The 14,533-nt window shown below is 37.7% G+C and overlaps 1 protein-coding gene across 11 annotated transcripts in view; it reads right to left on the bottom strand.

The window, feature by feature from the left end:
• CPEB3 (cytoplasmic polyadenylation element binding protein 3) overlaps window positions 1-14,533 on the bottom strand; it is a 227,017-nt gene that overhangs the window by 41,230 nt on the left and 171,254 nt on the right. For all 11 annotated transcript variants that reach the window (XM_074233373.1, XM_074233372.1, XM_074233378.1 and 8 more), the window contains one exon: window positions 13,275-13,393. In XM_074233373.1, coding sequence (XP_074089474.1) covers window positions 13,275-13,393 — 119 coding nt within the window. The remainder of the gene's footprint in view (window positions 1-13,274; window positions 13,394-14,533) is intronic.

Below are 14,533 nucleotides of genomic sequence, written 5' to 3'. Positions count from 1 at the left end.
TGCTGCTACCTGTAAATTGCAACTGGATTTACTGCTTTGGCTCTCAAAGTCATACACAATGATACAAGTAATGAAAAAGTCTAACATCTATTATAAATTAAATATATTTCAAGCAGTAACCTGGGACCAAAGTCACCTCTTGGCTGTCAATGCATATCTTTGAGTGGTATTAAGAATTCAAAATAGCCATTAAACAAAACCATTTAACAGCAAGTGAGTCGTTGGAGGCATATTAGGAATGAGTAGCTCAATTTTAATAAAAACAATTAAAAGTCCCATACTTAACCCTTTCACAATGTTTAATTTTTCCTTTTATAAATTTAACCAAGGGGTTTACACACATTCTGGAATCCCCTTTCTTCAAATCTGAATTGCTTACATCTTGGTTAATTCCATTTAAGGCAATACTTCAACAATATATCCTCTTTAACCTCTCTTTTCCCGACCTCTTAATTCTTGCCTGGTTACCTCAGAAAAATTTCTCTCTTCATTTAATTGCTTAGAGAAATGGTCCTAATCATAACTACCAAGTCTAATAGTAGATTTGTTTGGAAATGAAAATGAAAGCTATAAATTCTTAAGAAAAATTAGACAATTATCTGGGCCAATCAACCCCTTTAAACTGCTTAGCAATCTCTTTCATTCTACTTGATTCTCCTATTCTAATTCAACATCATATCAGAATCCAAAAAAAATTCATTTTAATCAGGTTTGGTTAAATTAGAAATACCACAAAACAGAATCCCTTATTTACTATTTTTAATTGCATATATATATATATGTATATATGTATATGTATATAGTATTTCACTTATGTAAGGAAAGAGGTTTTTCCTGGCAAATATAATGGTCATAAGCACCAGTTTCTACATGAAGCTCTTCCTAATACCATAATTGTTAGTGCCCTCCTCTCCTTTGCTGTATTTATACTGAATATATTTATGTGTATGTGCGCATGTCTCCCTTAATAGGATAGAAGCTCCTTGAGACCAAGGGCTGCCATTTTTTGTCTTTGTATTTCTAGGACTTAGTGCATTTCCTGACTCATTACAGGTGCCTACTAACTGTTCAATGGCCAACTGATTTCTATGGGAAAATATTTTCATGGTTTCAAGATGCCAATTTACAAATCAACTTTCAGAACTAAGCCTGCCTATATGCTTAGTACTAGTTCACCATTTCAAATATGACAGTGGTCTTGGAGAAGAGAAACTATGTAAATTCTTTGTTGTAATTTTCCTACTATAAGATATTAAACTGATGGTTGGTGATACAATTCATGGCAGCTTTATTTTAAGATTCATTTAGGTAACTAAGATAAATTAAGAAAATTTACTGAGGTATTCTTGCCCTGCAACTAAGATGATCTTTAAGCATTCTGAGGACTTGTGGTAGAGGGCAGTGAGAGAGGTGGATGATGGCTAAAATAAAGCTGGTAGCCTGAATGAGTCAGCAAGACTCAAGACACTTTTCTATATTATCATTGGAACAGCTGAGTCAGAGGGTTGGAGGAGTTGCCTTACCCCAGCCCTTAGCAACTCTATTTTAAGTAGCATGATCCTCTTGGAATGGGGGGATAGGGTGGAAGGAGGTGGAGAAGATAAGGACAACAATTTTTCCAGGGCATATCATCACACTAGTATGTGTCTTTGGGAGGTACTCTACAACATTCCTCTAGTATCCAGGAGTCTAATAATCTTGATGGATGATACAGGTATAGTGAGTTTAAACTTTTCAAAACATGTTCACACATAATTATGTCATTGGATCCTGGGTTTCCCCACACTGTCAGAAAACTCCTTATAATCCACCCATTTAAGCAGTCATCCAGCTGTCAGTGACAATTTTAGATCCTAGTAATGACCTATTATTCCCATTTGCTATTTTTCAATCCAGTGTTTAAGAAGTACAATTAATTATTCCTATAGAGATCTGTTTTTTGGGGGGTGGGGGAGGTAGTACTACAGCATCCTAGAGTTGAAGGGTCTGGAGATGGAGGGAGAAGGGTGGGAGGAAAGAATTCAATATAAGGCCGCCAACTAGGGCACATGGCATTTAAAAAGACACTTTAAAGACAAAACTCCCCCACCTCCATCCCCAACCTCTGCCCTGGGCTTCTCTTAGGTTTGCAAGGTCAAACCTAATTTCACCAAGGAAGAAAGGGTCCGCCAAAGATGTTACAAAATTCTTTGATAAATAATTAATTCTCGTGTTTCTCTCACACCAAGCAAATTATAACTCCAGAAAGAACCAAGAATGAGTTGATCTACTGGGGAAGCTATTAAGATCAGCAAAAGTCTTCTTAAGATTGCTACAGGCCCCAAGAGTCCCCTTTAGTTTTTCTTTATAAGGACTGAACCTCAAGAGCTGATAGAACCATCCTAAGGTTACATGTAGATCCTGTGTCCCAAGGACATTTGGGTCAGGGCTGCTGAGGCCTACTCCATCACTGCTACTGGTGTAACAAAGAACAGCAGGCCATGATAACACCTCTGGGATCCTGCCAGTTTCTGATTAATAATTCAAATGAAGCACTCTGGATACTGTTTCATAACATTTCCAAACCTAGGACTGGGCTTATACTTTAAAAATACTGCACCATGAAAAGCCCTAGATAATTTGGTGATTAATATTGTAGTTTATGAAAAATCACATGTTATATTACAATGGAGAATAATTTCTGCTGATGATCAGGAGATATCAGTGCCACAAGGTGTCCCCCAGTACTGCCTGTCTATCTAGGGAGCATGGCTATGTTTTCCTCTACTCAGTACCTTTTCCTCAGCCTCAATGGTCCAAGAGATATTGTCCCTACAGATATGGAGATTCCTTTTGGCTCCTCATCTTTCATGAGGACTAAAGTTAAGCATTGATGAGAATATATTTTGAGGACTAATGTTAGTGGCATTCTGATCAAAACTGTCAGCTCTGTTCGTAATCCTGAATGTGATGAAGAGTTCTTTAATTATGTCAAGTGAGAATACTACAAGTCCTGGCAGCATCCCTTAACTTACTAGCTAGGAACTGTAAGCAAGTCATAAAACCTCTCTGTATTTCATATTCCACATTTCTAAAATGAGTTTGCTATTGCTTACCTCTCATGGCTACTGTTGTGAATGAAGCACTTGACCTAAACAAGTACTATTTCTTTTTTTAAAACTGTAACAAGTTTTCTAAAAGAGATGATAAGGCATCTGCAATGGTGACCTCAACTTCGACACCTGGTTTAATGTTGGTAGAATGTATCTTTAACAATTTTAGAAGGATTTTACAAATCAATTAGGCATTTATGGATGTTCTTCTGGAAGGGTTCCCAACATCTCAGAATCTTCAGCATAAGGAGATATTCTATCTACAATTCAAAAGCTTCTTAGTAGCCATGTGCCCAAGTCCCTTCACTTTTAAGTTTTCTCTGGATCCTTTTAATAGGTTATCACACCTTGTAAGAGTGATTTGGACTGAATATGAATGGTTGCTTCAGTTTCCACAGGTGTCTTTCCAGTGTCTCTGAATGCTAGTTTGCAGTGTGACTTCCCAACTTCTTCCTTGATGAGAGTGAAGCATAGCAAAACAGGAGGAGAAGAGGAAGGCCCAGTACCATGTGGCTTCAATGATGATAATCTTCCTCAAAGAGTATAAACAAGTGATTTTTAATTGAGAGCCCAGTTATTTTGTGTGAATGTGAATTTCTCTTAAAAAGATGAAATGTCAAAATGATGATGAGAAAAATTCAAATGGTTTTCCCATGATAGTTAATCATTTTCCACACTCTAAATCTGCATTCACTCCAAACATTTTCATGTTTTCTTAAAGTATTGACACAATCATGTCTGTACCTCTTAGATCAAGCAACTTTACCTAACTATAAAAAGACATGTTAAGGATAGCATTTCAGGAACAGAGACACTTTTTTACTTAAACCACTGAAATTCTAAACCCTAAGCAGTTAATTCAACTGATTAAGATAGTCTAATATGTAGCACAAATGTGTCACTCCTGTATATCTGTTAATGAATCAAGTTTTGTAAGGGTTGCCATGGTTTGCCGATTATAATTTCACCATGGATCTAATACATGTAAGATATCAGGAAGAGTCTAAGGGACCACCCAGGTATAAATGACACACTTTCAGGCCCATCATTAGCTCTTAGAGTTCACTAAATGTGGTTTGAAAAGGCAGTTTCTTCTCTCACTCACAAGCAGACCGACACTGATACCTGTAAAGTCCCTGATTGACCTAGTCATCCTCTAGCCTTTTTTCCAAAGACCAGCTCATGGACCTTTTCCTTCATATAGCCTTTACGTGTTACCCTTGATCCACCTTGTGTTCCCTCTATCTCTTTCATAATTACAAAGGATTGTTTAGCACACACTTTGGACATGTTGTGATATCCATCTTCTCTTCTTCTAGTGTAATGGAAGCTCCTTAAGGACAGGGGCTATTTCATCTTTGTCTTCACAGAAGCTTGAGGTATCTTGCACCTTAGGTGATCAATAAGTATTTTTGGAATGAAGTGGAAAGAAGTCTGGATCTACAATTTTTAATCTCAAATATTTTAAGATGGTCAGGTCTCACTACAAGTATGTTACAAAGTACTGTGTCATCTAAAAAGCACTTTAGTCACAGAAAACCTCTAAGGTACACAGTGCAAACATCAGTCTAATTTTACAGTTGAAGACCTAACCCTACTGAAGTTCAATGAATTAAGTCCCCAGTTAGCTACAAAACTAATCCGAGTAGAAGAACTGGCACTTGAACTCATTTGATTCCAAGTCCATTGTTCTATATGGACTATTATAAAAGAATAAAAATTATTTAATCTTTGTTGAATTCTTGGAAATATGAGGTCAAAAGGAAAGGAGTTATACCCCAGAATAATAGTTTTTTCAGTTGGAAGGTTTATTAGAGATCTAGTCTAATTTTATAGATGAAAGAAGCATTTAGGTCTAGAGAAATTAAGAAACTTGCTTAAAGTCATACAGTTTGAAGCAGAGTCATAACCCACACAATATTTAAGGATATTGTTTGAGGAATTTGGGGTAGGGAAATAGTGATGAAGTAATGTCATCCTTTCTTTGACTAATATGAGGAATGTGAATACATGAATATCTCACTCCTGTATAGGGTAAGAAGTTTATTAAATTTAGTTTTCGATACCCTATGAGGTATTTTCAGCCTTCACTGGCTTGTTGCTTCAGGGAATTTGCTTTCTATTTCTTCTTACTTAGGCCAAGGTTTAGAGTGCAGGAAATAGGACTTGGGTTGTCTTTTTTTTTTCCCAGGTAAGTAGACCTGGGTTCTAGAGCCCTGGCTTCATCATTACTATGCCTGTAAATTTGGGTAAGCCAACTAACCAATTAGCCTCAGTTTCTTCATTAAATGATGAAAACACAACCCATCTACCTCACATAATTATGAGAAATGGGAAAAGAATGTGGTGTGTTTTCTTAGTTTTTTTTTTTTTTTGGCAAGGCAATGGGGTTAGGTGGCTTGCCTAAGGCCACACAGCTAGGTAATTATTAAGTGTCTGAGGCTGGATTTGAACTCAGGTCCTCCTGACTCCAAGGCCAGTGCTCTATCCACTGCACCACCTAGCTGCCCCTGTGGTGTGTTTTCTTAAAAAACAACAACAACAACAACACACCAGTATTATTAGCTGCATTTACAACACACTGAGGATCTTCAAGGTCACTTCTGGGAAGGAGTAAGACCAGGCTGGGCCATTGGGGAGTTCACCTGGAGTGTGACCAAAGAGGTCTAAGGGAAAAAGCATGTCTTTAGGTAGTTTCTATTTTAATTATTTATTCTTGCTATCTAGATATAAAACTCAGTTGTTTCTATCCAATAAAGGAGTAAAGTGTCAGTAGTGCCCTCTACATATTGTTGCTCTGGGGCAAAGATGTAGTCAGCCTGCCTTAAGGATGGCTTTGCTATGAAGGCATGTGTACAAATGCCACAGAAGGTTGGGGGTCTCAATCTTGGGTAGGTATGGCAGCCTCTAGTCTGACTTTCTCAGGTCAGTGCTATGGAACTCAGGGCAGAGTAACGAAGTCAATAGATGTCCATCAGCCTGGCTATCCTTTACTGTTCCCCTTTTTGCAAAGGGGTGTCCCTGGAGGATCAAGGAGAGAGGGAAGAAAGAGTCTAGTCCCTATAGAAGGCCCAGGGAGACATTTCTCCATGCTGCAGCCTCCTCTCACCTATAATCTGGACAAGAGAAGGAGTAGGTTAAGACCAAAGATGAGGAAATTGCCATAGCAGGATTCTGGAAGATGGCAAAGTCTAGATGGGGACCTAGAAAACTTTAAGAAGATGTCAAAGAAAAGAAGAAAACAGTGGAGTGCTCTGTTGGTTTAATGTGAATTCCAGAAGCAAGGGCAGGACCTTATTTGAATTTGCCTCCCTTGCACCCAGCAAGATGCTCACATGTTTTAGACACTTTATATATGTCTTTTTAATTTGGTGCCAGTAGATTCTGGGTAAGGCAAAGTCCAGAAAAGCTAAACCCTTTCATTTTACAGATCAACCAGTCCTCAAACATTTATGAGCTTCAACCAAACCAAGCACCATGAAGGCATAAGATAAACCATTTTTATCCTCAAGATAATGGATGAGGAAAATGAGGCCTAGAGAGTAGGTGACTTATCCAAAGTCACATAGACATTAAGAGGTACAGCTCAGAATTCAAGCCAAAATTCCACCTCTCACAAGCTCCCCCGAGATCACATTGTCTTCCAGAGAGAACTTTTAAATTGGACTCACACTGCATATACCTGACCTCATTTGAAGTCAACCTCATAGCTGCCCTGTGAGCTAGGTGCACTGTGGGTGTGGTTAACCCCATCTTACAGATAAGGAAAGTGATACTAAGAAAGGGCATGATTTGCCCATGATTATTCCACTAGAGAATGTTGGAGGTATGACTGAACCAGGTTTTCCTGATTCTAGGTTCAGCACTCTATCCTCTAGACCAATGTTGTCAAACTCAAATGGAAACCCTAAATAGGGATCCTCAAAAATCACATATTAATATTACATTCTGTTTTTTTAATTTATTTTGCTAAGCATTTCTTAATTACATTTTAATCTAGAATGGTAGGCTGCATTTTGACAATTCTGCATTATGTCAAGCTAGCTCTCCATAAATGAATTTTCTCTTACACTCAAAATGTGACTTTTCTGATTTCCAGAGCCTAGGTCAGTGCCCTATATAAAGCAGACATGTAATAAATATATGTAATGAGAATGTACTCATTGAAAAGAACTAAATAGAATCAAGAGAAGAAAGAAAAGAGAATACAGAGGAAGTAACAAATAGACAATTGGCTTTTTTCTTATTTCGGGGCATTCATTGTCTTTCCAATACATACTTATCTTTTAAGATTTTAAGCAGACAATAATTCTATGTAAGCAACAAACTAACATAACTGGGGATGCATAAATTGAGCCTAGGATTGTAGCAAAACAAACTTATGTGATTATGCAGGAAGATAACAACTTGCTGTATTTATTATTGTTCAGTAATTTTTCAATTGTTTTGACTTTTTATGACCCCTTTTGGGGTTTTATTGGCAAAAATACTGGAATGGTTTGCCATTTGCTTCATCTCATTTGATAGATGGGGAAACTAAGGAAAATATGATAAAGTGACCTCCCCAGGGTCACACAGCTAGTAAATATATGAGACCAGACTAGAACAAGTCTTTCTGACTCCAGGTCCAATATTCTAGTCACTGAATCACCTAGCTGACCCTTAATAATTGCTGTGCTACATGATAATTAGTTAGTATTAATAACAATGATGGTTCACATTTATATGCTGTTAGAAGGTTTGCAAAGAGCTTCACAAATATTATTTCATCAGATTCCACAACAACCTTGAGTAATAAGAGGCCATCCCCATTTTGTTGATGGAGAACATGAAGCATACATGACTACCCAGGGTCATACTGCTGGTAAATGTCTGAGAAGGAATTTGAACTTGGGTCTTGACTTCAAAGTCCTACACTCCATGTACTACCCAACCTGGATGCCTTTATAAAATTCTTTATAGAAATCAATAATGATGGAATTACTTGAAGGATATGTGGCTACCATCCAATACAACCTCTTCATTTTACAATGAGGAAACTAAGGTGACTGAGCTGTTCAAAATCATAGAGGTAGTAAGCAGTCAAGCTAACACTGAACCCATCCAGCTTTTCCCAATTACAATACCAGATGCCTAAATTACTGTACATTGAACAGCATTATTTGTACACTTCTGAAACCCAGATTTATAGGTACAGTTGGGGGGAGGGGGATAGAAGAGGGAAATGAAACCAGTTCTGATGCCCTTCTGAAGACTCAAGAGATCTAACCCAGAATCATACTCTCCCCTCCCCCTTCCTCTCCCTCCTCCCTCCCCCACCTCTCTCTTTCCTTTTTTGAGGAGGAAAGAAGTCAACCACAGCCCAAAAATTCTTAAACCTAGGTACCATAGACTCTCCTCCCTTCTCTACCAGCTTCCCTATCAAGGGAGAAGGTTGTTCTGCCTTATGCTAAGCCTCCAGTGTCCAAGCTTGCTCAAGCCCCCAGCACCTGAGCAAAGGGTACAACTATTAGCTGTTCATATCTGGATAGAGTGAAGAATGCAGAGACAAAAGGTTAATCAACAAATATAATGATTACCACACTGTGAATAAAGACAACACTAAAAGACAAAATGGAGGTCAAAAGCAATGGACATTGGTATTAAATGATAGTTAAAACCACATTGTTCAAACACAGATCTCACATCAGTCCAGATCTCCACAGTTGTGCCACTCTGCCACACTCTCACCTTTTCCATTAACAATAAATCAGTGATAAAAATAGATGATGTACTGTCAACGGTAACCACTCTTTTCAGAAGATTTGCTTGTTGTAGGGGAATACACTTTTTGGTTGGCTTGAAGATTTGGAGGGTAGGATCTCTTGAAACAAAAGGTACGTGGCTAGATAAGTGCTCTACCAACCTCCATCAACAGTGGAGGTCACAGCCTTCCATGCTTGCCCAATTCTTGTCTAAGACATGCTGTGTAATGAAAGAAGGCTAATCTTGGGAAGTAAGGAAGACTTGGATTTAAATCTCATCTCTGGCTACTTGCATGCCCATGGATAGATCACAACTTCTAACCCTCAATTTCTTCACCTGTATAACAGAAATAATATCTCTGGAACTTATTCATAGGCTTGCCATGAGAATCAAATGAGAATGTATAAGAAGAACTAATTGATATTATTATTATTATTATTATTATTATTATTATTATTATTATTATTATACCTTCCCATAAATCTTCCAAAGAGAGTCTACCAATTCATTAAGGGCTTTTTATAAATTTTTAGTCATCACCTCTATAAAACCTGTGACTATTTTTGAAAAGAAAGGCCTGGGTTGTAGACAGAGGAAAAGGGGAGAAGCTACTGTTCAGATCTTAGTGCTAGATGTTAATAAAAGCCATCTAATAAAACTAATCTACAGAAAAAGAATGGGAATTCTTATAAAAGGGGGTTTAATAATAATGATAATAATAATAATAATAATAATAAAAATTCTAGGTATAAATTTGGAAGGATCCTCAGAGAATCCAACTTTTTTTAATAGATTAGGAAGCTGAGGTCCACAGGGTTTAAGTGACTTCTTCAAGGTGCATAGAGCTAGGACATGAAGTGAGGCTTGTAGGCTCAAACTCCAAACCTCTTTCTGCTCTTCCACAGTTAAGGTATTAGTTTGATAAGTATGGGAAAGGAAAGAATTAATTAAGTGGGCTACAGGACCTGGGATATAAGGTTTTAATGATGATGATGATGATTTTGTCCTTTGTTCTTGAAAAAGACCATGACACCAGGTCATGACAAGTAAGTCAATTGGATTTGAGTGAGGTGGTGCTATGCCAAGTAATCAACCTCACTTTTTTCTCCAAAATCTTCTAGTTGCAGTAGCCAGATATGGATGCATGTGACTAGAGATGGTGCTGGATGCGAGGTAATCAGGGTGAAGTGACTTGCACAAGGTAACAAAGTATCTGAGGTCACATTTGAACTCAGGTCCTCGACTCCAGGGCTGGTACTCTATATACTGCACCACCTAGTTGCCCTATTTAATAAATGCTTGTTGAACTGAAAAGTAATTTTGAAAACTGGAGCATGGATCACTTTGGAGGTCCCCTTGGAAAAAGAAATTTATGAAACGAAAGAGAAGGGACACAGAAAACGAGGTGTGATCCTCTGGTTCATGAAGTAGATGAAGGGCTAGAACTGAGTGGGCAGGTTTTAAGGAGATGGTCAGAAAGCCAGGTCTCCAAGATAGCCAAAGGAAGAGCAACTCGGGCTGGAAGCAAATCGAGCCAGAGGAGGTGGAAAGTAGTTACTAGAATGAAGAGCAATAAGGAAGGAAGGCATGGGGTCAGTGAGCTTAGAATCCAAACTGGATCAAATGAAGATTTACAAGCAGGTGAATGTAGTTTTGAGAGACTAAGGCTTGAATAAGGGTTTGAAAACAATCAATGCTGTTCATACAAAATTTCATTCAGCTACTTTTAAGTTCTGGGTGTGAAGACATGAATACAGCACATGATCCACACCAGCTACATGTGAGTACACAGGATTCCAATGGAAAGACAATTAATGCTTTCAAAAATAAAATGCAAAATGTAAGTTTGAGGATACATACAACACTATGTTATTTCTATGATAGAAAATTACACTAATCATAGAATCATAGATGTCCAATTAGAAGAGATTCCAGAGACCCTCTTGCACAATCATCTCATTTTATTAAATATGAAAAAGACTCAAGGAGATTACATAACTTTTCCATGGTCACAGAGACAGAAAAAAGCAAGAGCAATTGAACCCAGGACCTCTGACTTCAGAGTTAGCTTATTTTCTTTTGTGCTATACTCTGTCTCATTATTTTCATTATTATGCTTATAATAAAAACAATTCATATTAATCAAGTGCCAATGGCAGTACCCTTTCAATCTCCTGCAAAAAAAAAAAAGTCACACTTTATGACAATGTCACTACACTGTCCAGGCTTCCTAATTAAATTTACCCTGCCATATTTAATGCTAAGGACAATTCATGCTGCTCTAACATTTCGAGGTTTGCAAAACACTTTCTTTACAACAACCATTGGGGTAGGTAGCATAAGGACTATTTATTATTATTATCAACATCATCATCATTATTATTAATTCCATTTTGCTGATAAGGAAACTGAGGCTAGGAGAGTTAATTAATTTGTCCATGGCCATATAGCTGATAAATATTTGAGACAGGATGAGAACCTAGGTATTCAAGATTCTCAATCCAAAGTTCTCTCCACTGTACCTTGCAGTTTTTCACATAAGCTACTGGTTCAACTGTGTTTCTATTATAGAGTACAAGCATTAGAAGCTTATAGTTCCTATAGGAGGATCCAGAAGGCAGTTTAAAGAAATCTTAGCCCAATTTTCCCCTCACAAGTATCCTCTTCATATTCAACACTGTCTTCCTGGATGCATGGTCTTGTCCTTGTTCCTCTCCTGCTGATGAAGTCAGGTCTTTATCCTAGTTCATGACTATCAACACTGATTTCAATGAGCAGGTGAATAATTTGTGAAATCAGACCACCTCAAATACTGACTTTTGACACACTGCACTTGTGTTCACTTACTCCAATCAAATACTAGATGACATTGAATCAATTTCCTTATCGTTGACATAGAGGTAACCCAGATGAACTTCCTGCCATAAATAACAGCATTTTGCTGAAACCTTCTGCCGTTTCCAGAATTCCTCTACTGAAGTCTTTAAGCACCCTGTTCAGATGAGAGATAGAAAATACAAGCTCCTGCCTGCCTCTCCACTTCATGACCCTAGACCAGACTCTTTTCCTTGGCTCTAAAATGGAGAATTCCAGGAGAAGCTAGGTGGTGCAGTGGATAGAGCACCGGCCCTGGAATCAGGAGCACCTGGGTTCAAATCCAGTCGCAGACACTTAATCATTACCTAGCTGTGTGGCCTTGGGCAAGCCACTTAACCCCATTTGCCTTGCAAAAGCCTAAAAAAAAATGGAGAATTCCTCAATCCACTCAAACTGCATTCCTTCCCCCTTTACCCCAAACCTCCACTCCATACACAATTTCATCAAGCTTTCGTTCATCCTTTTAGCCCTTTCATGCTAACTTGTTACCTAGGTAATTGTCCACAGTATTCTAGCAAGGTAGGCCATTTGATTCTCCTAGAATCTTCCTGGTTTCTAATAGTGTTGCTCTACAATCACTCCTTTCCAAGCTATTCTCTCAAGCTAATTAGGAAATTACTCTACTGTCCCCTCCTCCCCAAAGCCTGCTCTTTTGCCATCATCCTTTGAGCCCTATAGGTCTTATCCTCAGTTACAAAGGTCCTCAGACCCCAAATAATCTAGCCTCCTTTAATTCCCTGCCTTTTCTTCTTCATCAGTCAACACTTCTGGAACAGCTCTTCCTAGATTAAAAATATGTATGAAGGCTGCTTGCCTTCATACAATGCTCCTGTACCATTATTCCCTAACTCTGTCAAGGAATTACCAAGCTCTTTCAATTCTCCTAAATTCCCTTCCTCTCTTAAAACTGTACCTCTCTACAACCCCTTCCTTAACTGAAGGAAGTATTTTCTTCCTAACAGCTAACTTTCTCTCATCCTCTATGCCAAGACAATCACAGCACTTTTGAAGATGTTGAAGAAGTCACAGCACCCAAATCTGTAATTAAATACACCAGCTCTTGATTTATAATACTTTTCTGGGTGTTAAGTCCTAAAAAAAGTCCAACACTGGTCAATATTCTGAGCTTCTTGAGGATAAGGACTTAGTCTATGTAACTAGCTTTGAACAAAATGTTGAACAGTGCTCTGTATTTATAAGCATGTAAATACTGATGACTATGATCATAATTTTTTAATTTTACTCAGATCTAATTATAGAAAACAATTGCCCAAAAGTTGAAGTTCACTATTATTTCAATCTAGATTTTAACATCAATTACCAGATCATGGCACATCTATTTACAGGGTAAGAGAGATCCAAAGGTAGCCCAAAGTCCTGAATAATTTGCCATTAGCTTTTCAACACCAAAGCTACAATTCTGCTATGTACAAATGTTATCCTGGATAGGAGGATCCCAGGACCAAGAAATACAGTTACAGCAGGGAGGAAGAGAGCATCACTCCAGGTCCACATGCACTCTGGAATGAACAAAGGAACAACTGGCTAGGGATTACTTACCGGTTTATCTTTTATGGTGGGACTTGACACACACAGGTAAAGTTTACCATCCTCTTCTAGGCAGGCATCTATCAAAGCTTGTACTGAGCTTTCCTCCTGGAACAGCAGAAAGGCATAGCCTTGGAGAGAAACAAAACAAAAAGGAGAGAGAAAGAGAAATCAGCAAGTTAATTTGAGAAAGCCTTTTATTTTAATCTCCTTAGCAAAACCCAAAAGTCATCCATAGGATGGAGACCTCAAAGCTTAAAATAAATATTTCAACAAATTGATCTCCTTAATCAAGGGCAAGGACCAGACACTAGTAAACAACACCTACTCAACACCTCCCAGAATCTACCTAACTTCAGGGTTCTAAAGCTCCTCTTTGGTTGATTTGTTTCTTTGCTTCTTCACCTAAGATCCTTGCAACCACTAACATGAAAACCCACTGCTAACAGTGTCTGTTATTTATGCTCAATAATTTTCCTCTGTTAGGGCTAGAAGTAGGGTATATTGAAAAATAGATGATTTAAAAGGAAAAATTATCCATTTTTTCCCAAGAAATTGAAAAGCTAATATTGCCACTCATGGCTTCTTTCCCTACAGATTCTCAGGGGTAGGAAATGCCCAAATGGACATTCTCCAAGTAGAATAGGGCTACCTTGAATTTGCCTGGGAGATAAGGAGCTTAGTGTTAAAGCAAAAAACCCTTCCCTTTGGCCTTCCCTGAACTAAATTTCTAGGAAGGCAAGGTGACCACAATCTGAAAGACCTGCTCCAAAGGAATAAAAAGACATAATTCTCATTATCTTCCTCATTACCTTCCTTAACAATACCAATAGAGTATGAGCATATTGAGACCAATCCACTACTATATAGATCCCTTTACAATGAAAGGTCTTAGAATAAGTATATCTCCAGAATTCAAACTTGTATGAGAATGTTCTTAGACTGGAACCTGGATATAAAAAGGGCTTATTCATTTTTTCTTTATTAAATATGTTAATTTTTTCTCCACAGAGTATCAGTTTTTTCCCTTTTATAATCAAACCCTTCAAGAAGAATATTTGTGTTCTACAGGCCTCTGCAAACAATACTTTCAAATAAATGTGAAAACACCCACCTATACAAAATACTCAAACCACCATCTGAACATTTAGTTGTGTGTGAGTATATATAAATTATACGTAATATATAAATGTCATTAATTTATATATGCTTTCAAAATCAACAAAAGTTTGATTTGTAGGTTTAAAAAATTATTCTCAAGCATATAAATT

Source organism: Macrotis lagotis, chromosome 4 (genome assembly GCF_037893015.1).
Source record: "Macrotis lagotis isolate mMagLag1 chromosome 4, bilby.v1.9.chrom.fasta, whole genome shotgun sequence".
In the NCBI taxonomy this organism is placed as follows: Eukaryota; Metazoa; Chordata; class Mammalia; order Peramelemorphia; family Peramelidae; genus Macrotis; species Macrotis lagotis.
Note: the sequence above shows the minus strand (reverse complement) of the source record. Positions and strands in the feature narration are given on the sequence as shown.